The following is a 26,105-nucleotide window of genomic DNA, read 5'->3' as shown; positions in this document are numbered from 1 at the left end:
TTCTCCATTTCACTCTACTGCCTCTGTTTGATTCAAGGGCAATTTTTTTAAGCAGCGAATATACTATTTAAAAAATAGTTGGAGGAGTTGGAGTCAAAAGAAAATATGCATAGGATATAATAAGCTTAGAAGTAAAATTGTTACACAGAAATATTTACCATAGGCTAAACAATGCTGTGGAGGATGATAAAAATATATATAATGTTTAGCTACCCAACTGGTCCCTAAATTACTTAGTAGATGAGATAAAGAAAGAAAATGAATTCACAGTATTAATACACTTGCCTAAATGAGTAAATGAAAACTACCCTTTCAACTGTTTAGGGTACTAATAGCATAGAGAATATTTTTCATTTATTATATTATTTTGAACTATGTTCTTTAGCAGATTTCCACAAATAAAGTATTTAACAGATTTCAAAATATGCAAACTACAGTAATTTCTATGCACACATTTAGGAGGAAGCCAAAACTATACTGGTTAGCAAATGAATCTCTGATTACCTGGAGTGAACCAGAAATGAAGTTAGAGTATAGAGCGGTATGAATATATACCACACTTTCCTCTAAATCGTTCACAAAGATATTTCTTACACTTGAGGTTTGAAAATGATTTGGAAAGAGATAGCTTGAGATAGATTTCTCTGACTAAACTCTGGATTGTAAACATTGTATTTTGCCATTTACATGTACACCCATACACACACACAGATCGGTTGGATGGATGGATGGATAGATAGATGATAGACACACATAGTCATTTAAAGTCAACCCAGAAGACAAAGTTGAAGTCCCCTAAATAAAATCAACATGCTAACCCCAATATTAGCCTTAAAAGAATAACAGCACCTCAACATAACAATGACTGAATAAAATGGCAATCCTGGGCTGAAATCATCTTTTGTAAATAGTCTTGATTCTATTACAATAATCATTTAGGAAATATTTAGTTTCTACTGGGTATTAGGGACTGTTATAGATACCTAGCATGTACTGGTTTAAAAACAAAATTCTAATTTATGCAGAGTTAAAATTCTAGACAGACAAAACAAATAAAAGAAATATGTAAGTAAATTATATGCTACAATGAAAATCCGTAATTGCTATGAATTTTTTCAAAGAGCAGAGAAAGGGTGACCATGAAGACTTTGAGTGTAAGTGTGTGTAGACTACAGTATTAAATACAGTGGACAGGATAGGCTTTGTTGAGAAGGTAACACTTCTTCAAGTACATGAACAGAGGTGAGAGTTAGTCAAGGGGATATCCGAAGAAAGAATACTCTAGCTAGAGGAAATATCCAGTGCAAAAGCCTTAACATTCCAGGCTCAGCGTGCCTGTATCTGAGTAAATAATGATGGCAGTAGTAGTTGAGATAAAAGAAGTAACAGGGAATAGGACCTATAGGTCCTTTGAGGCAGCCGTAAGGATATAGGCTTTTACTCTGCATAAAGTGGTAAACACTTACAGGGTTCTGAGCTGTAGTTACATGATCTGATTTCTATTTTAAAAGGAGAATTGTGGCTGTTCTGTTGCCATTGGCATATATGGGTTCAGGGATGTAAACAGAGAGATCTGTTTAAGTTCTTAAAACCATTCAAGAAATGGCTGGTGTTTCAGACCAGAGAGGTGATAAGCAGTTGTATTTTGGATACATTTTCAAAGTTGAGAAACGGGATGTTCGAATGGATATGAGAATGTGAGATAAAGTGGAGTCAATGATAATTTGCACCAATCACTCAAAATGGTGGAGTAGAAAGTAACTGAAATGGAGAAAAGAAATACCTGAAAAAGAAAGACTGATTGGGATCTCCAAGGAAATGAGTGCCTGTAGGTGGAAAGAAAGGAAGACCAAAGACTGAGTCTTAGAGTATTTCAACAGTTAAGAAAAAGGTCCTGGTTGTAAAGAAAAGTCAACACGGAAGACTAACAAAGAACAAGAAATTAAGTAGGAGGAAACCCAAAAGAATGTGGTGCCCCGGAATCAAATAAAAAAGTGTATTATGGAGGACATGCTCCACTCTGTTAAATTGTGAAGACAGGTCAAGTTCAACAATGATGGAAGAGTGACCACTGACGGGACAGTGAGAGTGAAGCCAGAATGGAGTATGCAGGGGTATGAATATATGAGTTGGAGTGGTCTGAGAGAGGACAGGAGAAGAGAATGGAACAGAGCAAGTCTCAACATTTCTTGAGGAATTTTGCAACAAAAGAGTAGAGCAGTCACGAGTGGAAATCAATCATTTTTTTTTAAGTCTGAAGAAATAACTACATGTTTGTACGCTGAAAAGAGGATCTAGAGAAGGATGTGATGAGATGAGAGAGAGGGGAGAGATTTTAAAGTTAATTCTCAGAGCAGCTAACCTAGAATGGGCTTAAACGCATAAATGACCCTAGATAAAGGTGTGGCGGTTGTTTGGCTCTTTTCTTTGCAGTTACACCAGCCTTGGTTGACCGAGAAGTAGAGAGTGCAGGGCTCCACGGGAACCAAACTGTGAGCCAGCCTGAAAGTGTTGGAATTCCACAGGCTGCAAGGAGTCCTCACTGGTGATGCCTCACTTAAAGGGAGGCCAGAAATCAGGCTGTGTAACAAAGAAGAAAGGGACAGGGGTTTGGTGAACAGCTAATCATCCTCTCCCACACCTCTAGTTTCCTGATACTTACAAAATAAATTTAAAAAAATCAATTGTAGTACTTCTTACTGATTAACAGAATATAATGCAAGAAAGAGTAAAAAAAAGGACTTTTTAAATCCAAATTTAATAAAATCAATGTGTGGAAAGTCCGCTTGATAATTGCTTATTCTAAAATAATATACACTACAATTCCATTTGCTTTTACTTAAGGTTAAAGAACAATTTTATTCAATAATATGATTTGGGGAAAGATTTTGGCTCTTGTGTAAAACTTGTTAACCTGGTATTCTTTAAAAAAATTTTTAATGTTTATTTATATTTTGAGAGATGGAGAGACAGTGTGCGAGCAGGGGAGGGGTAGACAGAGAGCCAGAGACATAGTCCGAAGCGGGCTTCAGGCTCTGAGCTGTCAGCACAAAGCCCGACACAGGGCTCGAACTCAGGAGTGATCATGACTTGAGCAGAAGTCAGACGTTCAACCGACTAAGCCACCCAGGCACCCCTAACTTGGTTACTCTTCAAAAAGTTCTAAATTATAGGGGCACCTGGGTGGCTCAGTGGATTGAGTCAGACTCTTGGTTTCAGTTTGTCTCAGGTCATGATCTCGCTGGTTTGTGAGTTGGAGCTCTAGGCTGACAGTGTGGAGCCTGCTTGGGATTCCCTGTCTCCCTCTCTCTCTGCTCCTCCCCTGCTCTCTCTCTCTCTCTCTCAAAAACAAATACACATTTTTTTAATTTAGAAATTATAGTTAAGGTCAATAAGAAACAAGAGTGCATTAATATTTGAGTGGTCATAAGAATATCAAATGGATCTTATGGGGTTTGGGGTTTTTTTTTTGTTTTTTGTTTTTTCCTGTTACATGACTGGTTTTTTTTTTTTTTTTTTTTTTTTTTTTTCAACGTTTTTTATTTATTTTTGGGACAGAGAGAGACAGAGCATGAACGGGGGAGGGGCAGAGAGAGAGAGGGAGACACAGAATCGGAAACAGGCTCCAGGCTCCGAGCCATCAGCCCAGAGCCTGACGCGGGGCTCGAACTCACGGACCGCGAGATCGTGACCTGGCTGAAGTCGGACGCTTAACCGACTGCGCCACCCAGGCGCCCCGACATGACTGGTTTTTTATTACAGAATTCAAGTTTAGTATGCATTTAGTAGGGTTAGGGTTAATCAAGCAACTATGGGTTAGGGTTAAGATTGGAATTGAAACTGAGTTCAGAACCAGGGTAGGCATCAGGGTCAGAGGTTAGGGTTAGGTGTTAATTTTAAATTTTTTAAAAATTTTTAATTGATCTCTCTCAGCATCTACAGGTGTTATTGTGTAATGCTGCATTTGTCTTATTCTGTCAACAAATTTATTCAAATCTCATTAATCAGGGGGACAGATCGCCTTCTTGGTGCCAATATCCCGCTTTAGAGATGCCCTTTTAAACAAACTTTGACTCTGACTTGGTTTTCTGTAAGATTTGCCTTATTCTTTGTTGAGGAAATTGAAATACATTTTCCTAATCTCTGCTGAAGGAAACCTGAAAACCTAATGTAATTTTCTTTGAATTGCCTCAAACTTTTACCTTTATGCTCAATCTCAATTGCTTTTAATATCCTTCCATTCATAAGATCTGAAACCACATACTGTGTCAGCACTTTGGACTTTCTTCTGAAGGTTTGGGAATTGTCTGATATGTAAATGGAAAACCTATGAAGCTTTAAAGAGTCCGTCCCCAGAGCCGTGTATTCACATTATCACATTATCATTTTTTTCAATGTTGGATCCTCCCTGGTATTCTAAATGTATTGAGGTTGGAAAAAAAGGCATTTATGCTGACATGTACAACGTTACATGAAATAAATAATGTACAACAAATTCTACCTAAAGGAGAGGATATTAGATAATAAGTTTAAATTATCATAATAGAAATGTCAAAAACTGAAATTATGTTATTAATAAATATGACTACCTTTCAGCAGATGTTATCATTAAAAAGGAGGTGGTTTACCATTCTAAAAAACAGTTCACCTTAGAGGGAATGAAAGAATCTCAGAGTTGGTAGGGAAACTAGAAAATATTTGGTGCAAGCCTCTGCAACTAATATAAATCTTTCTCACCGAGGCACGCTCTTTCTGGTATCTGAACAGAACAAATGAATGCAGAGATGTGTAAATCATATTTGCCTGAAAACCCTCTCCAAGAAACACTAAGTGCTCCTCTGTCAAGAGAAACCCTTCATTTCCTCCTTGGACTTGATTTGCTAATGTAGACCTTGGTGAATTTTCCAGAACCAGATCTAATTGTGATTTATTTTCTTCAGCCCAGGCCCTCGGTGCCTCTTCCTACAGATGTTTTCGAATATTGAATTGTTTTGAGCTAATTTCATATCTGTCTTATTTCTTTCCACTTTCAAATTTACTCTGACAAGCGTGACTTGTTGGTCTCTTTGAGCTCCTCGTGCCTGCGGGCATATTCACAGTCCATGACTTTCAGGAAACTGCTATCACCCCCTTCCACTCTACAAATCCGGTTGAACAAACATGCTTCTATAGTGTAAATGTTCCAAATAAATATGCTGATTTTAGTTTTTGAAGCATCTTTGAGCATATGATACAGAAGTATGCATAAAGGGAGCAGTAAGTGACTACTGTTACCATTTCATCAGGACCAATCTGTATGTTGACACTGTGTGTGTGTGTGTGTGTGTGTGTGTGTGTGTGTGTGTGTGTGTGTTTCTTGTAACCCACTTCGTCCTGTCAATGTAGGTCCCTGCCCCACTTGGCTGTTCACACGGCACCACAGTTACTACTCCTATAGTCATTTCTTTCCCCCTATTTTATCACATCAGATCTCTAACTTCCTTAATCCATCAGCTATCAGCCAGGTAATGGGAAAGATCCAATTAAACATGCTTGTATAGATTTCAATGACTGCTTTCGGAGTGATATGTTTTGTGTTTTCGTGAAGCATCTGGTTTTAAAAGAAAACCCTATTAAAACAACAATGAAATTAATGTGTTTCCAATACTGGATTTTCAGGAAAATTAAAAAAAAAAAAGAACTCTTCTTGTGAGACAATTTCAAGCCTACAGAGGAGTGACAAGAAAAGAGTTAGGGACACTGTATACCTCTTACTCTTCATTCAGATTCCCTGTTTTGCTCTGTGCTATGCACTTTGTCCTTCCTTTCTTTCTCCCTCTCCCTGCATACACACACACACACACACACACACACACACACACACACACACACACGGTTTTTTTCTGAACCACTTGAGAATAAGTTACATATCACGTCCATTTACTACCAAACACTTTACATTTTCTCAAAATAAGGACATAAATCATCAAGTGCATAGTTATCAAATTTCAAGAAATTTAACATTGACATATCTAATCAACCTTCTTTCTCCCAATTTTGTCCACTGACCCAATAATATTTTTATAGCATTTTTTTCCCTATCCAGGATAGGATCTAGGCTGGGAACACGTATTTCATGATGATGTCATTTTTAAATATTTCCTTTAACGTAGAATCATCCCATAGCATTTTGTTATCTTTTATCACATTGACATTTTTGAAATTTCTCTTACCCTCTCACCCCTCATAGATGCCCTCGTAGAATGTTTCTCATTTTGAATCTGATTTATGCTTCCTCTGACAGACTCAATACATTTACACATGTTTAGTGGAATGCCACCTGCGCTACGTAGAGTCTTTAGCCCATCACATCTGGAGGCACACACTGTCTACCTTCCCCTCATCGATCTTCATTATTTTGATCATTCAGTTGAAATGCTACATAATTTCCCTTGAATAATAATTTTTTTTTCCTCTTCCAACTGATAAGTAATTCTTGGGAGACACTTTATGTCCATACAAATATGGTGGTCTTCCTTAAAATATTTCCCATGCCCTACGATAATAGCTAGGCGACAGGAAATATTTTAATGGCCACTGCAACCACATGCCAAAACTAACACTATGAGGGTTGCAAAATGATGACTTTTTCCCCCGTTACTACCTGGAAGTTGTCTTCCTCGTGTCTTCCTCTTGCCTCGTGAAGGCAAGAGCCTTCTCTCTCATTTTATTTTCCTGTCTGTGTAGTACCTATGCCTTGATCTGTTATCTATAATCTCTATGACTTTAAGGATACATATTTTCCTAAAGGTTTTTAATTCATTACTGTCCTTGATCATTTTTATGCTCAAATTGTCTAGATTTGGCCAATAGATATTTTCTTTTCGACCTGGTTCTTATGCACTTTTTGTCAGTAACCATCATTTTCCCTTTAATTTTGACATAAAAAGATGTTTCAAGACTCAGATCGAATCTTACTTGACCAAAACATGATACAGTTTCTCCAATCAGATCTGATTCCTTTTAGACGATAAGGGTATTAGTAACTAAGGTCTGTACTAGGTATGTTTGTTGCTACTGGAATGTCTTTTTCTCCAGACCCATTGAACAGTCTAAGCTGAGACTACAGATATATATATATGTGTGTGTGTGTGTGTGTGTGTGTGTGTGTGTGTGTGTGTGTGTATGTGTGTGAATAGACCCCCACAGACTCACATTAGGTCAGATAATTCTCTCACATGTTGCAAGTAGGCTTTCAAGGCCCTTTGCCAACTCCCCTGTTTATTTATTCGCTTTGGTCTGTCCCACTGGTTTTCCCCCGCAATTATTTTTGGTAGTAGCAATTCTGATAATAGCTCCTAGTTTCCTTCAGTTCCTACTCCCTCCAAGCCAGACCTTGATTTCATGTCTGATCATACGGTCTTCTAAAACTTACTATTGAATTTTCACGTACATAGGGAAAAGTGCATATATATACTCAGCTTGATGAATTTCCATAAGGGTAACAAGCACCGAGTCAAGAAACAATTACGAACACCCTCCCAAGCCTTCCTTTGTAGAGAACTTGCAGCCACCACCCACCTACAAAGGGACCTACTACCCAGATTTCTTACAGCACAGGTTTCCCTGTTTTTGCCTTTTGCACAAATGGAAACAGAGAATATATAATGTGTTCTTTTGTGTTATGCACCTCCCTGTTGCAGACTTCACCAACTATACTGCTACCCCGACACTCAGCCTTTATGAGATCAGAGACCTCTCTATACCGATGCCAGATTGTCTCCACCGACCAGGGCCCAGCTCACCTTCACGTCTGCAACATATATGTGGATTTGGCATTAGCCCCTTAACATTTAATTCCACATCCCCAAGCTGCACCCAGGTCTGAAGGGAGAATAAGCTTTGTTGCCCTGGTTAGTATTTCTGGTCTCCCTCTTACCCCCTTGCTGTTGCAACCTTTGCTATATTTTCTCCCTTGTGGAAATCTTGAGGGTCCCCACAAATGCCATTTTTGACACTTGAACTTCTCCTTTCAGTAGGTGTAGGTATGTGCAACGTTTGTCCGTATCCATTAGAGACATTTAAAAAATAAACATTTTTCATGAAATGTACACCTAATTATATACTATTATTCAAAAGTTCACTGAATCTCATAACTCACTCTGTCAACAAATATTTACTAAGTGCATCCAATGTGCAAAGTACTGTCCTAGCTGGTGAGACCCAGCATTTAACAAGACAAATAAACCTTTCGGAGAATGCACATATGATCACCCACCATTGTATCTTCTCAAATGTGATATAATGGAAAGAGTTAAGACTACAGGGGGGCACAGGAATCGAGGACCAAACTCGGTCCCTCACCTTTCAGGATCTTGTTAGAGAATTTGACACAGAAGGCATTCATCAGGTAAGTACTCAGGGAATGGCAGAAAGTATTAGCAGTACTGTTTTATCTCAACACCTCTGTGTTTCAACTGAATCCAGGGTAAGATTCGATTCGATTAATTATCCATAGGTTTCATATAATTTAGGGGGAGATTAAGAGTTACTTTGTAGTAAGGGTGGAGGATGGGTGTGTGTGTGTAGGCAGACACGAGAGTGGGCTTGGTTTCATTATCAGTTACCTTGATTCCAAACATACAATTATCTGAATAATAATTTCTTTGGTCTTTGACTTTAAACTTAAAAATGGGCAACATTGCCGCTACTGCTTATTTTAAGTAAAGCTAAAACGGAATACTCCTATGTATTACTCTTCCAGGAAAAAAAAACAAAACAAAACCAAACAACCTGTCAAATTGTATGTATTTAACCATGCACCAACCTAAACTGGTGTAACTATCTTCTGGTATCACAACCTCAAACTCCTTTCACAGGAATAGAAAACTTCTGTATTTTTTTCTTTTTCAAGTTGTTATCAAATACTTGTTTGTTCCAGGCTGAATGTAAACAGCCTGAATGAATTTAGGATCAATTCAGTCTTTTTCCGTTGCTCTAGGCCATTCCACATAGCTCTATTTTCCACTTTGCATACTGTAACAAAACTAAGAAGCACACAAACAGGACAGACACACTGCAAACAGAATGAACAATTGCGATTGATAAGCGCATCAGATGAACAGCCCCTTTGCCCTGGGCGACTCCGCTTTCATATCTGAGATCCCGGGGAATGTGTTTCTCAACCTGCTCTGAAGAATACTGTGAAGGTAACTAATAAAAGCTGCTGTTTTCAAATAGATACTATTACAATCCAAAAGAAATTAGCAATTAAATCTCAAGATTCAATTGCAGGAAGCTGTTTTATCTTTGGGAGAGCTCTTGTTTGTTTTTTTTGTTTGTTTGTTTTGTTTTGCTTTTTTGTTTTATTTGTTTTTGTTTTTTGTTTGTTTCATTTTTCTGATGGAAAAAAATGTCAATAATTGCTTAGAATGCATGTTTTCTAGAATCTGGTTTTGAAACATTATATACCAAGGAATTAAATAAGGTCTATAATGTCAAACAGTGTTTAGTTCTGAACAAAGTGCTCTGTGAGGTTGGAAACTTGGATACTTTTTATTTATTTATTTTTTTTAACGTTTTATTTATTTTTGAGACAGAGAGAGACAGAGCATGAACGGGGGAGGGGCAGAGAGAGAGGGAGACACAGAATCGGAAGCAGGCTCCAGGCTCTGAGCCATCAGCCCAGAGCCCGATGCGGGGCTCGAACTCACGGACCGCGAGATCGTGACCTGAGCTGAAGTCGGACGCTTAACCGACTGAGCCACCCAGGCGCCCCACTTGGATACTTTTTAAATGCAAACACTTTTCACGGGGTTGGGTGAAGGATCGGTTCATTCTATTTGCATGGTTTTAAAAAGCATCTTTGGCTCATTTGCTACCCCTGAGAGAAGAATTCTGCAAACGTTCCTTTCAAGTTTTGCTTATAAACGAATGAATGCAGAGAATCATATAATTACTCAGCAACTGATCTCCTATGGTTTGACCTGGGCACATTTCTTGAATTCATGAGGACAGATGTACAACTCCTCTTAGAAACCATTGTCTTTCTTATAAGACCATTCCCTATTCTTTCTTAACCATCGACAACACTACTAATCCTTCAGTGGTAGCAAATAGGTTTTAATGGCATAGCTTTATACGGTGCTTTCCTAAAAGTTAGGTGTTAGGGGTTGGATTGCACCCCTCTACAATTCATATGTGGGAGTCCTAACCCCAGTACCTCGGAATGTTATCTTATTTGGAAATAGGGTCATTGCCTATGTAAGTAGTTAAGATGAGGTCACACTGCGGGAGACTGGGCTCTTAATCCAGTAGGACTAGTAACCTTATAAAAAGATAAGCCATCATATGCCTGTGTAGCACATTACAGTTAAAATGTGGTCAGCAAGCTTCTTGCACACCCTGAAAGGAAAGGCTTAGGTGAGCCATAGATATGAGGATCACGGTAGTGAAGGTCTATTTAGTTAGCCCAGGATTCTAATCCCAGCTCCACTGTTAATGCACCGTGCGCTCCTTGGAATGTTCTACCTTCTCTATTCCCTAGCTCTTGCGTCTATAGGATGGGCTTAATAATAACAATATTCGACAACATCACATTTAAGTTGTTTCAAAGACTAAATGAGATAAAGGCATATCAAACACTAATGAACCCCCGACAAATGCTGGTTGGCTCTTACTACTTATTAATTGGTGCAGGTAGTTTTCTGAACAACTCTGTTAAATCACAGAACAGATTTCATAGACTTCACGACAGCTGCATATTAATATAATGATAAACCATTTAAATGGCAATTACAATAGACCCACTGTCTCATCCAAATACATCAGTGAAGTTCGTGGGAGAAACACAGATGTTTATCTCAAATAATCTTTTCATTTGGAGGCAAGATGCAATTTTTCTAGAAGTAGAAGTCTATATTTTATTCCTTCCCTACGCTCCTGAAGAGTCACTGATGGTAACTGAGTGAACCGTTCAGACAGCCTATCAGCATGACATCTTTTTTGCCAGAACGATAACACAGCCTATAATTAAGCTAGTTTATTCAAGCAATCCAAATTTATTTGCCAAGACACTTTAACATTCTATTAGTTCTTTCTCAAAGTCAACACTGACTAAATTAGTTACTTGGCAAAATTGTACATACAAGTGACAAACAGTACAGATACCTTCACGGTCACCAAGGGCGCACATATGCCAAGAGCAGCCCAAGACAACCAGGCTTTACTTACAGCCATTGTCCTCATAATTAGCTTTTAGTATTCCCGACGATAGAGCTAACAGCTACTCACTTTAGGTCCTCAAGCCCCTTTGAATATACTGTTCTAGAAAATCTATCTATCTATCTATCTATCTATCTATCTATCTATCTATCGCATGAGGAGGGGAGAGGGGACAGAGGGACAGCGAGAATCTTAAGCAGGCTGCACGCTCAGCACAGAGCCAGACACAGGGCTCGATCCCACGACCCCAGGATCATAACTTGAGCTGCAATACTGAGCCACCCAGGCGCCCCTACAGTGACCCTATTACTAGGTAAAGCTGTATTCATTATGAGTTACTGGGAGTTAGGATTTCCACACACATATATAATGTTTTGCCTTTTCTTTCTTTTTTTTCAATTGAAATACAATTGACATACAGCATTATATTAGTTTTAGGTGTGCAATATACATTTGTATATATTGCAAAATGATCACCACAATCAAGTTCATTTATTTATTTTGAGAGAGAGAGAGAGAGAGGGAGAGAGAGAGAGAGAGACAGCATGTGTGCATGCAAGTCAGGGAGCAGCAGAGAGAGAGAGAGGGAGAGAGAGAATCCCAAACAGGCTCCGTGTTGTCAGTGCAGAGACCCTCATGGGACTCGATCCCATGACCCTGGGATCATGACCTGAGCCAAAATCAACAGTCACATGCTCAACCAACTGAACCACTCAGGCACCCCAAATATTCTATAATTATTAATGATAATAGCAATAACAATGCCGATAAACAATTAGGAGGGGGTGAAATGAGAAGACAAGAAGATGAGCCTATAATTATGGTGCATTGTTCCAAGCAATTTGATTAATTTACCTAATTCTCTTAAAAACCCATAAGACAGATACTATTTTATCCCTTTTACAACTAAGGCAACTAAGTAAGGCCCATAAAAGGTTCATTAAGATAGTTAAACATTCACTGTTACTAAGTGTTGGAGTAGGGTTTTGATATTTAAAGTCCAGCTCCAGATCTCATGCTTTCTTGTCCTCTAAATATTTCTTTTATTTAAACAATTTTTAATATTTTTATTTATTTTTGAGAGAGAGACAGAATGAGTGGGAGAGGGGCAAAGAGAGAGGGAGGCACAGAATCTGAAGCAGAATCCAGGCTCTGAGCTGTCAGCACAGAGCCCAGTGCGGGGCTCGAACTCACAAGCCATGAGATCATGACCTGAGACGAGGTCGGAGGCTCAACAGACAGAGCCACCCAGGTGCCCCTTGTTGTGTATGCAATCAAATTGCTTTCATGTAGTCAAAATAAGCAAACAGTCACTATAATAATGATGCTTCTTGATAAACTGAAAATAGGTACACGTCTCCCAATTGAGTACTGGGGTCATTGTAACTGGATGTGTAGCTCAGATTTAAGTAACATCATGCCTCTTAGCTTCAGCCCATTTATCTTCAAAATGAGGTACTTCGATTCAATTGTACACTCTTAAGCATCTATTATGTGCTTGGCAGTGAACTCTGCATTATGAGTAGTACAGAGGTGCACCTTAGTCGACACCAACATTCTTTCAAAGTTGGATATTTACATATCCAAATTTACATGATTGATTTAAAGGATATGATTTTAGAATTTTACAGAAAAGTCAGATTTTTGTTCTTTTGTAAGTTGGAAAAGATGTAATTATTTATAGTGTCTTACGATCCATCCCTACCTATCTCAGAAGACTCATCTGCTGGAAATGACCTTTTGCTTCCCTTCTCTACATCACCAGCTCCTTACCTACTGAGCCAAAAATATTTAGGAACTCAAGAAGTCTTTGTTGACCATGACCCTCAACCACTATGAATGAGGCCTACGTGTGTATGTGTGTTCCCAGAACAACCTGTGCAAGTCTCTTTCACTGACTGTGGTTTATCTCCAATCCTTAGTAAACAGTAGGTGCTCAGCAAGTGCCTTTTCATCAAAGCTTATGCTCTTTTTCTGCAATTGGCACTGCAAATTCTAATTCTAATTCTGCCTTTTGCTTTGGAGACTTAGGGTCCAAATCTAGTTCTTCTTCCTGGCAAGAGCTGCTCAAATATGGAAAACAACACACTCTCTCTTTAACATACATATGAATCACCTGTGGATGTTGCCAAACTGTATATTCTGGTTTTAAAGGTATGGGCTGGGTCCCTGGATTCTGAATATCTAAAGAGCTCTCAGGTGAATCTGTTGTTGCTGATTCAAGACATTCAGATAGTGCCTCCATCTGGATTTCCATTTTCATGGCTAGCCAGCATAACCTGTCTTAGCTAATTCTTACAAAGCCTGTTTTGCAGTCTGCTTATCTTACACTTTTGAGTTAGCCTAAGAAGATACGCAGGAGGACTGTAGGCAAAAATGGCTTATTTTCCTTGATTTCCAAAGTCAATAAAAGTGAATTTATTAAGCTAGGTCTGATGGAAACATCGCGGTCATATTTTCACCGAAGTTTAATAGAAAACAGATCTGAAAGAACTGCCCAGACACAATTTGTACTGCGGTGCCTCAGACTCCATGGGACGATCATGATTCAAGTGACGTAAATGAAATTAGCGTTCTCAATTATACTTAAAAATGAGTTATTAGTCATTTCAAGCAGAGAAGCACAGATGTATTACAATACACGTGCCAACATGTTAATACGGAAAAGCTGTTACAAAGTGAAAGTAACAGGCTATTTTGAATTTCCAAGTACAGATCCAATCCAATATGACAGCAATGCACCTGGAAGTCACAAATTTATGTAACGTGATTATAATGGTGTGCTTAATATGTGCCACGTATTTTCCTAAGCTCTTCACATGGATTATTAACTTAATACCTATAATCTCTGTTGAGGTAAAGGAAGTAAGGGGTGTTATTAGCTGCATTTTACAGGTGAAGAGATTTAAGCCCAGAAAGGTTAAGAAATCTCCTCAAGCCACACAGATCTCTGTGAAAGGTGGTCCGGTGCCACAGTGCACCAGTGAGCTGCTATTTCCACTGCCTCTCAGGGACTTGTGGCCACCAAACAGCACATTTTGTCATTGCCCTACGTTCTCCCATGGAGACATACTGCTACTCTCCTAACTTCCACCAAGCTCCAACTTGAGTGGGGTAAACACGCTCATCTGAAACGATATTATTCATTATTATTATTCAGAATATTTGCAGGTACCTATCTATCAACGCTTTATATAAATTTGCATTCACCTGGACTCATTCAATCCCTTGTCACCTAAAGCCAACCTTAGTCTCACGAGACAAATATCAGCGTCTCCATTATTCGAGCCCAGAGCCAAATAAAGCACCTGTTAATATCATTTTGCTTAATGAGACCACTTTCTCTTTCAGCATGCTCTTCAAGCAATCAAATATACTTAAGAAATTTAGAATAATGATTACATATACCTCGTTTTAACTCATCAATGAAAAATGCGCTACACTGTGAAGAATAATATACTGTTACTTCATTGCCTGGAAGAAGCCATATCATATAAGATGATATCATCTTCTTTTACCTAACAGTGTATGCCACTATTATTAATACCACCTTATTTTTATCTTCCAGATTTTTGGCAAAAATTAAACACATAACCACATTGGCTAGAATGGTTCTTCCACACGTGTCTATGTGTACAATATTGAATGACTCAAAAAATGTGTCTATGTGTACAATATTGAATGACTCAAAGGTGATGCAAGACAAAATCCTATGACCCCTTAAAATGAGAATCTCACAATACAAATGTGGATTTGGAAAGGTGATCAACATTCACTACTAGAGGCATTATAGTATATGCAGAAGGATCTGGAATATCCACTCAACTTATTAAAATTCATGAGATTTTAAAAATATCTCCCGGCCTAAGAGGGGTGTAAACAGAAAAAAATGTATTTCACAGAAATAAGAAGCTTATTCTAAATTCACCCTGGAATATATTTTTTTTTTCTATACAAGTCCTAAAGATGCTTATCCCGTTTATATCAAGGGCCATTTTAGAAAGGGTTTAATGCAGATTATTCTGCTATGTCTTATTTCTCAATAAGTTACCCATAAACTTGTTCTGAATATGCCTGCCTAGTCCTTTCCCCAAATAATGGATTGCAACCATAATGCGCGTGCATACATAAACAAGTAAGTTCACAGCTATTGTTGAAACATATTGCATTAGTGTCCTAAGTGAAGAAGGGATGTTATCATCTGATGGAAGTTACAAGAGCAAGCGAGAGGGATGGTTATCTTCCTCTGTAGTTCCAAAGGCAGAGAAAAATTTCTAGAGTTGCTCAAAAGAGTCTAAGTATACTATTGAATTGTGAAGTAGTTGTGCTTTACGTTTATAACTGGAACAGGTTTGGAAGTGATTTGGAAAATTAACACAACCACTATACAAATGGTTGAAAAGAGAGGACAGAATAATTCTTTCATTTTTACACAATATCCCCTTACATGGCTCATTGGACACATGACCATCATTATGGTAACAAATAATTCGTTCCAAGCACTGCGAAGGCACTTGGCACTGAGCTAGGCCTACCAGACATGCTCTACAAGCCCAGCCGGAACCACACGGTCAATCGATGGCCCCACTCCATTTGTTCATTGGAAGATACGCCAGAGGTTTGCTTACATCTCCCTTCTCGTTTTAAGTCAGGCTTCCGTCACCAAAATTTTTTCAGATATTTTAAACCACAAATAAGAGTAAACAGAGGTAGAATATATCTGGAAAGGATAGAGGGGGACTAAACTAAAATGATCATAGCAGATACTCTCACTGAAAAGAAACACTACACTAATTTTGTAGAACGCTACGAGTTTTGTAGATGCTTCTATACAGGCACGTGATACCGTACATGTTTCTCAAACTCTATAGCTTGATAAATTTCTTTACTTACATAATGTCATGTAAACCTCCCAAGAGACATTACTCCCAAGTGACTTCTCCGAGTTTATAAACTGAATATACGAACCCAGATACTTGAATTCAGTCCTTCTGAATCCAAATCTTGGCTTTCACTTAGGGAAACCTACTAAGTGAACCTACTTACCTACAACCTACAAAGATGTTTTAGGAACTTTTATTATGTAGATATCAGTTGGTAAGATATTCGATTAAAAAGGAGGTAGAGAATACATATTCCAGCTGTTGAACTGATATTCAAAAAACAAAGAATTTAATCAATTAATGTGCTGTTATTTGCTTTTCGTATTTTTAAATGTTTCAAATGTGTTAGAAACAATGAAGTTTTTTGTGTGAGTACGTATGTGGAAAAAAGCGTCTAAGAGATCCAGGTTTTCTAACTTACCTAGCAAATTAATATTTTATTTAATATTGCTTAGAGAATATGGGCTTATATATTCCTATCTTCTTGATAAATACGTAATGATGTCATTGAAATATAGTAAACATTTTTGTTCTGTGGGATTCTCCATCTAATAAATTCAGTGGTCACTGATCTCTGGTTGAAACCTGCCTACTATCAACAAAGGGGATAAAACTCCTTTAAAAAATAACTAGGGATATATAAGCATTTTCTCACCATTTAACAAAATTTTTTAAAAAGAAAAAGAAAAACTACATTTAAGTTATAGGTAAACTTGTACTATGTTACTATCCTGCAAAACAATAATGGTATGTAAAGAAGGCGTTCACTATTAATACTTCAATTTCCTATTTTGGATCCAAATATCTGCATTCAAAAACCGGTAATTGAATTTCCCAAGCAAAACTAAATGCAGCCTCCCAGCAAAAATCTGCTGGAATTCTTATTTAATGTAATGCTGAATGGACTTTTGATAAGAAATGCTCAGACAGACTATTTCCTCTCTCTCCTACAGATTATACTTAGGAAACCAGAAAACACCTCAAGAGCAGTATGCAAATTAGAGTTTGTGGAATATGCAAATGGGATGATTTTTCGGCGGGGGGAGGGGTAGGCGATTTTACCAATCTATACGTATTTTTCTTCTACATTAGAAAGAAAATTCTGAAGAGAAGGAAATGGCATTGTGAATAAAGTATAAAGAATTCCATTATGCCTAGGATTATCACTGAGGAATGAGAAGGTTTGACTAGCCAAGCACATTTAGCAACTCACATCTTTGAGTATTAAATATTCAGATAAACCATTCTTCAGGAATATTTTCAAGAGCCATCATCATCTCACAATCAGATTTCACAGTTAGATTCACGACTTTAAAATCTTGTTAAGCTGTCATAATTTCTCATCGACAGGACTTGTTTTTCACGTATTTTAACATATTATCCAATAGATTCTCCACAGGAACATTTAATAACAATATGACAAAAGAATCGGCTGTGTTGTCCATCCCCCTATAATTGCAGAAGGAATAACCATTTGACATTTGTTCAAAGTAACACTTAAGTGATTGGATTCCCATTAACGTGTCTTCTTCTCAGGTGATCAATCATTTTAGGAAGGGCTGAGGAAAGCAACTTCCTAACCAGATCAGCTTAAAAAATGTTTAACTATCTGAAACTTCCCATGGTATAGGGTGTTGTCCATCAAATGGCTACCCAAATCTGTTTCAGAAATCTCTTTCATTTAAGTGCAATACACATCATGTTAAGCAGTGGTCGGACTACAATAAAATTTAATATTTAATGTTTAATAAACTTATGTCCAAAACATATTTTCGTCGAGATCTGTAATTGCTAAATGTTAATCACTCAATGCATGCTAAGACATAGCTCTAAAGTCCTCAAGAATTTTTAGAAAATGAGTTTTACTTCGTTTAGGATACGTCAGAGCAATAGACCACCTTCACATTAGCGACGATGAAACCATAATCATTATGTTGCAGGCTCACTGGCACTCAAAAATATTTCACAGCATAGTTTCTGTCTCACACTTGTTTTGACTTCTATAATTTCATAAGTAGCTCACTACACTTTCACGTAGAAATAGTCACTCCTCGCATACTTATTTTTAACAACAAAAATATATATATAGGACTTGAAAGGAAGAAACAAGACGAACGTCAGAATGGCAGGAAACAATACACTCCACACCATCAGAAAAGGTGGAGAGCCCTGAATGGAGATGTAGTCTACCTTCACAGTTGGTGATATTTCCATTTCATGGCCTTGTCTCCTTCACCCAACACTTGGTATCTTATGTAAACCAAGAGTCCAACTCACCCTGGAAAATTCCACCTTTCTTAGCTCTTTGAACTTACGTCTCTGTATTTAGTCAGAATGAGCTATCCCTAACTGCTACGTACCTGGTAAGTAAAGTAAAGCCCAAATACCTCTGTATTTTAGCAGCCATCACTCTCACTACGATAGGAGAGGACTGGGAACTCTCAATCATGGGATGGACACTTTACAAAAACAGAAACATGCAAGATTGTTTGGAGTCCAGTTTGCAGCCCTCAAATAATTTCACCAACATGATAATCTGATTTCAAGTTAGAGTCCACAGAGGGTTGGAAAACAATGAATGCTTTACTGGCAGAATTTGTGTTCTGAACCTTAACTGTCTACTCGCAGTTGTCTGGTTGGTCTGTGTGGTCAGACTCTTTCTCTGCTAAACTTTGAGGAAGGTCCTTTCTAACAACCTAATATCTAATATCACAATAAAACCTAACGTCACAATAACCTTCCTCCACCCCCACCCTCCCTATAGGCCAGAAAACATCTAACATACGGTTTTCAGTGCTGGCTATACATCACAATGACCTGGGGAACTTTAAAATCCTGATGCCTAGGTTACACCATAGACTAACTAAACCAAATCTCCAGAAGTGGGACCCACACATCCACAGATTTTAAAGTTTTCTAGTTTATTCTAGTTGAAAATTACTTCTCTGTAGATTAGGTTTGGGGCTTTGAATTACCTTAATTGTAAGAGGAAGACTTTCCATAAAGAGACATTTTCTCCACTTCTTGCTTCCTACAGCTTATCCATCTCAATATACATGTTTTTGTCATATCATCACGGCTTGGTAAAAGCTATTTCTAAAGAACTACTCTGGAGGACTTTTTATTATCAGAGCATTATATCCTTATTTTACACACCAGTTACAAACACTGGTTCCTGCTATAGAGATGACCACCTACCCAAACTAGGAGCTCTAAACTCTGTCTACTCACAAAGATTACTGGAGGATTTTTAAAATATAAATTCTCTAAGGGGGAGGGGCATTAATCAGGTTGAAAATCCCCAGCACTCTGCCTAATACTGTGAAGGATGCAATTTAAGAAGTGAACCTCCTCTTTCTCCTCCTTCTTTCTTCCTGTTTAACATTGATGGCTTTACTTGGCTTTGGTTATGGATGCTTTTCTAAATAATTAAACTAGACTAGATCCCTCAAAATTTAGTATTTTAAAATAATTTATTCAAGCATGCTGAACATTTGGAGTCACACAACTTTCCAATTTAACTGAAATATTTTAAGAGTAAGTGGTTTAAACTATTTTTCTCTCACAATAACAGAATGAAGTAAATATAGATCTGCAATAAAGGTCTAGACCACTAATATAATAATGGCCTATAGTAAAATATGGGGCATTTCTTTTCTTGCCCTATATTACTGTTCCTACTCCTCTAAATTATATTCTCACAATTCAATATTTTACCTGAATTGGAAGATCTCTGTCTTCAAAAAAAGCTAGCATTGTCATTAACCTAATTTCTATTTACACAATTTGGATTTCATTGATCTGGGTGTACCTGGAATCCACGAACTTTAAAACCTGTTTAGGTGATTCCAATGGACACTGCATATTAAGACTCATTGCCCTGAGCCTTGGGCAGAAATTGCAGCCAGAGAAAACTATTTTTTCAATCAACAAGACTCACTGAGTGACTGACTGACTCGATGAATGAATGGCTTCCTGATGGCTTTGGTCAGACAAACAGTGACAAGTGTATACACCTCAGAGTGAGGACCAGCAACATTTAAAAAAATTAAAACTGTTTGGGGGAGGGGATGTTGAGGGTGTTGCCTGATGTGCTCCAGAGCTATGGCTGGTCTTCCATTTGGTTTTTCTTTAAAAAACAAAACAAAACAAAACCATTTTTCTATCTTATTTTTATCTTTATACATAAATGGTCAGTAACTCAGTAAATAGTGCTTCGTCCGAACAGGCCCGGATTAAAGCAAAAGACAAACTGAACTTGCTTCTGGCAGGTGGTAAAGTGCTTCAGACTCCACAGCCCCCTGCCCAGTGCCCGCCAGTTCATCCAAGCTCTGTTGGCAGTAGACCTTTTCTCATGTTGTCCTTTAATGATTTAACTAAATACCTCCAAACAGAAACAGTCTGAGGCAAGCGAGAGCAAGGGGGAGTAAGGAATGGAAACCTAAGTCAGGATTTTTTTTTTTATTCCCTATCCTTAACTCACTTTGGTATGTTGGTACAATTTGTACCATTTCCATTCTGTACTCCAGAAAAAAATATAGTAACTTGAAATACCGTGTTTAACAAAATTCTAGTATCCTACTATCATGAAATTATTTACCTTTTTTTTTGTTTTGTTTCAGGTTTAACACAGGTTTCTTGGGAGGTTTTGATTTCTGTGAAATATACTAGAAACCAGGGAAGGGGGGACGCATCCACTCTGCAAGATAAGGGTTTTCTACCATTTAGGAAAGGCAAAAGGTGGGGCAGGGCACACTGGGATTTTGATCCATTTCCCCACCTCCTTTTGCTTTGCTCACATTTTTTTCTCTCTCAGCAAGTACCAGAGGACACGAACACAAAGACAAGAAACAAAACTGACAAGATAAACCTTCAGCCGGGCCACCACCAAACCCTCTCCACCTCCCCAGATCGTGCCAGGACCTGGACAGGCTGAGGTCACACATCTGCCACTCAATTCTGTGTTTGCCTTTCTGACAGTGACTCACCCAGATGTTCCCATCTTGATGATAGGGTTTCCAGTTTCTCCCAGTGTCACTGTACAGCATGCGGTATTGGGTCACCCAGTCTGAGCTGCTGTATCTTCCTTGGGTTGCAATGGCACTGATCTGCTTCCGATTGCCAAAGTCAACCTGAAGCCATTGGTAATGGTCACTGTCGGATGGAGACCATCCCCCAGCACCTGAAGAACGTTAAGGCAAGAGAGGAAAACAGATATTTAGAGCTGAAATTCTACTGTTGACAATGGATTTATCTACATCTTTCAATTGGCCTTAGCAGTGCAACATACATAGACATATTATGGAGTGTCCTTTATAGATGCCATTGGGACTTCAACTAATATTCTTCCAGCTGGGTAACATTGATACTCTAACCTCTTTATGGTGTAATTATGTGCTCATTTTCTCCTGAGCAAATGTCTTCATCATTCCTCAATTAGATCTTATTAGTACATGTCAGAGTCTAATTGGCTGAGGGTTGATCAATTTACCATGAATTCTTCAACTAAAAATCACTAGGAAAAAAAATGTAACAATCTATTAATTCCTCATGTGGGGCTTTATGTTTGAGTAGATTACAAATGGAACAAAAAGCAATTATGTACAACTCTAAAGTCTATTTTGCTTTAAAAATTTGGGAGCTCAAAGAATACTCATAGTTCTTAAGATGAGGCCTAATCTTACATTAAGCTCTGTACTCATGAGAAATAAGGTATATAGCTACTCAGGTAATACGTTCACTAACATTTAAGAGATAAACAACCAACGCCTCTTGATAACAACATTTCTAGGAAAATCATTTCAGTTACTAAATGAAGTAAAACTCATTTTGGTAAAATATAATAATTGTCAGATAACAAAAAGGTAAAACTATCTTTAGAAATAGAACATTAATATGGAACAACAATACTCCTAGTCTATACCACTATGGAAAATAACGATGGTTGTACATAAATACATTACAGAAAATATGCCATCATGCTTACTGCTAAGGAGCAAAATAATTTTTTGAGTGAATTTGGCTACCAATGGGAGCAAATGATAATGAAATATTCAATAAATCATCCAATGTACAGTATTTAGATATATATATGCATCACTTTTCAAATAAAAAAACTTAAAAGCTGACAATAAAATAATTTATTCTATGAGGACCACGGTAAGGGAAATCATTTTGTAAATCATCACAGATATATCATTCATTTAATGATGTTTATATGGCTTATTTCTGCTTTCGGCTATGATAGAATACCCTTCCTGCCATAAAAAAAAAAATCACATAACTACAAAATGTATAAAATTACCCTTTATAGGGATTAGACAACAGACAGTGCAGGATCCCTGATCCACAAGAGAAGATAAACAAATAAGGTGATGCCTGGTTCACTTTCTGGATTTTGGCACATGGAAGAGTGCCCCAAACAGAGTTCAGCAGTGTCACTGAGATGAAGATACATCAAAATCAAAGCTCCATCCTACAGATGGAATCTGTAGTACAAAGTACCAGGGAAGGGGCAGCTGTAAAGAGAAAGAGCCCTGAAAATCTGCATAGCATCACCAGAGAACCTCTGGGGACCAGACTTTGTATGAATAGCACGCTGTGTATTTGCAGACCAAGATTCCACAAGCCCAGGTCAAGGCAATTATGAAATGAACGACAACCCAAAGGTGAACAGGGCCAGGAGTAGTTTCATTTCACACTAAAGAAGATTGAGAGAAGTTGTTGGAACAATGCTAGGCATCTAGCAGACGTCTCAGAAAGATTAGGATGATTGAGTCCTAAAATAAGGGCTACTCAGGACACACCTGAACAAAGATTGGTAATAAGCCTGAAAAAGGATCAGTCAGACCTACAAATAAATTAACTCCTTGCTCAGTCAAAACGCAACACTTCATTAAGGAAAGCCATGAATGGTCAGAAGCTCAGTGACAGAGCATCCATAATGCTCAGTATAGATTTTTTTAAAAATATTGGACATTTCAGGGAGCAGGAAAAAATGACTTACAACCAGAGCAAAGACAGCCAATAGAATGACAGAGATGATAAAATTAGCAGACCAGGACTTTAACACTGAGCCTATACATTCGTTCATTATTTGAAAGAAAATATACAAATAGTGAAGAAACAAATATGAGATATTAATGGGGAAAGATAAACAAAGAGAACAAAATAGAAGTTTCTGAACCGTACTTATACCTGAAATAAAACATGTACTGGATTAGAAACTGAGAAGAAAACATTAATGTCTGAATCCAGGGCCACATAAACCCTTCAAATTGTAGCTCAGAAGGGACAAAAGGCTTAAAAATGGACACAACTCCAGTGGCCTGCAGGACAATATTAAGTGTCTTAACAATCATGCAAATAGAGAACTAAAAGCAGAGAAGGTAGAGATTGAGGCAGAAAAAAATCAATTTGAAGAAACAGTGGCCGAAAATAATAAACCTAGATATCTAAGGAATTCACTGAGCTGTGAGCAGGATAAAAGGATAAATACAATACAAAACAAAACACCAAGTCTCGTCATAATCAATTGGTTAAAAAAATAATGCTAAAGAGAAAAATCTCAAAAGTAGCCAGAGGACAATAATATCTTAGCAAAAATGATGGAAGGTGAAAGACAACAGAATGACATTACCTGTTACGATGAAAAGGAAAGGGAAAAAACATATGTCAATCTAATGTTCTATATCCAGCAAAAATATCTTTTAAACATGAAAATAAATGATATTTAGGGCAAAAGCTGAGAAAATTCATCACCAATAGGTACATACTTGAAGAAATGTACACGTTTCAGCTTCCAGGAAAATTTACCATATTGAAACTCATATTTACTCATATCATATCACATTTACTCATATTTATACATATCACATTTACTCATATCACATCGTATTTACTCATACCATATTGAAACTCGTATCAAGAAGTGAATGCTGATAATGGTAGACGCAACAGTAAATACAAAGTATTTGTTCATGTTTTCAAATTTCTTTAAAAGATAATTGAGCATTTAAAACAAAAATAGTGTCAGTGAATTTGAAGGTTTTAACAGAGGTAGAAGTAAAACATACGACGACAAGTACACAAAGGACAGGGGCCAGCACAGATATATTATGTATCGAGGTCCTCATGTTACTAGGGTGTGGTATAATACTACTTGACGGTAGTAACCCTATATCAAAGGTCAGCAAACTTCCTCTATAGTGGGTTCAATACTAAATATTTTAGGCTTTGCAGGCCATACACCTCTGTTAGAAATACCTCTGCTGTTGTTAGGATGAAGCAGCCAGAGAAACAAGGGTGTGACATGTTCCAGTACAACTGAGGAACTCACTTCTCCTTCAAGTACCAGCCTGTTTGCTACAAACATTACCTCCTGCAGTGGACGTCATTCAGGTTGTTCTTTATGAAAGGAGGAATTCTTCCCTCAGTTATTGTCTAGAGACTGTAGTTAGCTGTAATTCCTGTTTAGGAACTCCCTGAGTAAAAAAGAGACACTCTATCCAAGGGCGCATTCCTTCTTGGGGTCATACAGATATAATGGCCAGTCAACTTGGGAAAACTCTGGTGGGTCATCTCAGTTTGCAGAACTCAGTGAAGCCTCCATTGACACTCCATTGCATCTCAACTTCTCTCTCTGCCTTTTCCTGCTTCATCCCCTTATCTCCCACAGGTTTCCATCCCAAAAAGTACTCTGTAATAAATTCCCTACATGCTCTTCTCCATGTTAGAATTTGTATCCTGGGGAATCCAATCTGCAACACCTCCTTGGAACCACTCTTCCGAGAATCCGCTCCCTAACAATGGGAGTTAGTTGTCTCTGTCTTTGTGCACTATCTCTATGCTGTTTTTCCCCTCTTGTAGTATCTAATATTCCCTATAGTGATGCATCATCCACACGCTTATTTTACATAGAATTCTGTAATTTAGAGGAGCTGTAGATGAACTTCTGGGATAATAAGTACTGAGTAATCAAGAGATTATAAATATATTTTCTTATCTGTTAGATATATTGTTCCAAATTTAGGAGAAATTCTCCAGCTAACTGTATAAAGTTCTGTCTCTGTGTTACTAAGAGCAACACGGTACTTTGGTCATTGAAGTAAATAAGCAATCATCACAATGACTGAAAAGGGGAAAATATGAGCAATTAATTGCTGGCTGAAATTGAGAATATTTCCCCTAACTACTCCTCAAAAAGTATTCCAGTATAAATTTTCTTAAGTTACCCATTTTTTGCTGCATTACAATTTTTCAATAAGGAGGCAATTAACATACAACTACTTAATTCCAGGGGCATCAGGGTGGTTCAGTCAGTTAAGTATCCGACTTTGGTTCAGGTCATGATCTCATGGTTTGTGAGTTTGAGCCCTGCATCTGGCTCTCTGCTATCAGCACAGAGCCCACTTCAGATCCTCTGTCTCCCTCTCTCTCTCCCACAACCCCCACCCACTCATACTTGCTCACTATCTCAAAAATAAACATTAAAAATTTTTTAATTAAAAAAAATTAAAAAATCCAATGACTTAATCCCGTTAATCTCGCTACTTTAAAAAGCAGAATTTATTGTCCACTTTAAGGGAAGCAAAATTCTAAAAGAAGGGAAACTCTAAGTTCAAAGTTATTCCTTTATAGAAGTCTATGTGGAGAGAATAGTGATTAACCTCAAGGGGAGGGCAAATGTCAGGCTTTTGTGAAGAACATGGTGGAAAGATCGATGAAAAGTTTCCTCTTTCTCTTTGATCTATAAAGCAATGTAATTTGGGGAAGTTGATTACTTTGTTCATTTGGCTTGTGAAATGTGTAACCTCTATAGATCCAAGGATTAAGGATAACTCTTTCATCACAAAAACCTCAGAAAAATAGGGTATAAGAGAGCAGAAGTGCTCCCCAACATATTGTGGAGAGTATAACAGGGCAAATGTGTTCCCAGTAGAGACCATGATAGCACAAAGGAAAAAAACTGCCAAGTTCAAGAGGAGGTAGAGGAGGTGGAGATACTGAATAGTCATAAAC

At 37.8% G+C, this 26,105-nt stretch overlaps 1 protein-coding gene across 1 annotated transcript in view; it reads right to left on the bottom strand.

Annotated features, from left to right (window-relative positions):
* CNTNAP2 (contactin associated protein 2) overlaps window positions 1-26,105 on the bottom strand; it is a 1,960,721-nt gene that overhangs the window by 1,295,669 nt on the left and 638,947 nt on the right. The window contains exon 3 of the mRNA XM_042974552.1: window positions 21,074-21,267. Within this exon, the coding sequence (XP_042830486.1) occupies window positions 21,074-21,267 (194 nt within the window). The remainder of the gene's footprint in view (window positions 1-21,073; window positions 21,268-26,105) is intronic.

The sequence above is a fragment of the Panthera tigris genome, chromosome A2 (assembly GCF_018350195.1).
Source record: "Panthera tigris isolate Pti1 chromosome A2, P.tigris_Pti1_mat1.1, whole genome shotgun sequence".
Lineage (NCBI taxonomy): Eukaryota > Metazoa > Chordata > Mammalia > Carnivora > Felidae > Panthera > Panthera tigris.
This window is presented reverse-complemented; position numbering and strand designations above follow the sequence as displayed.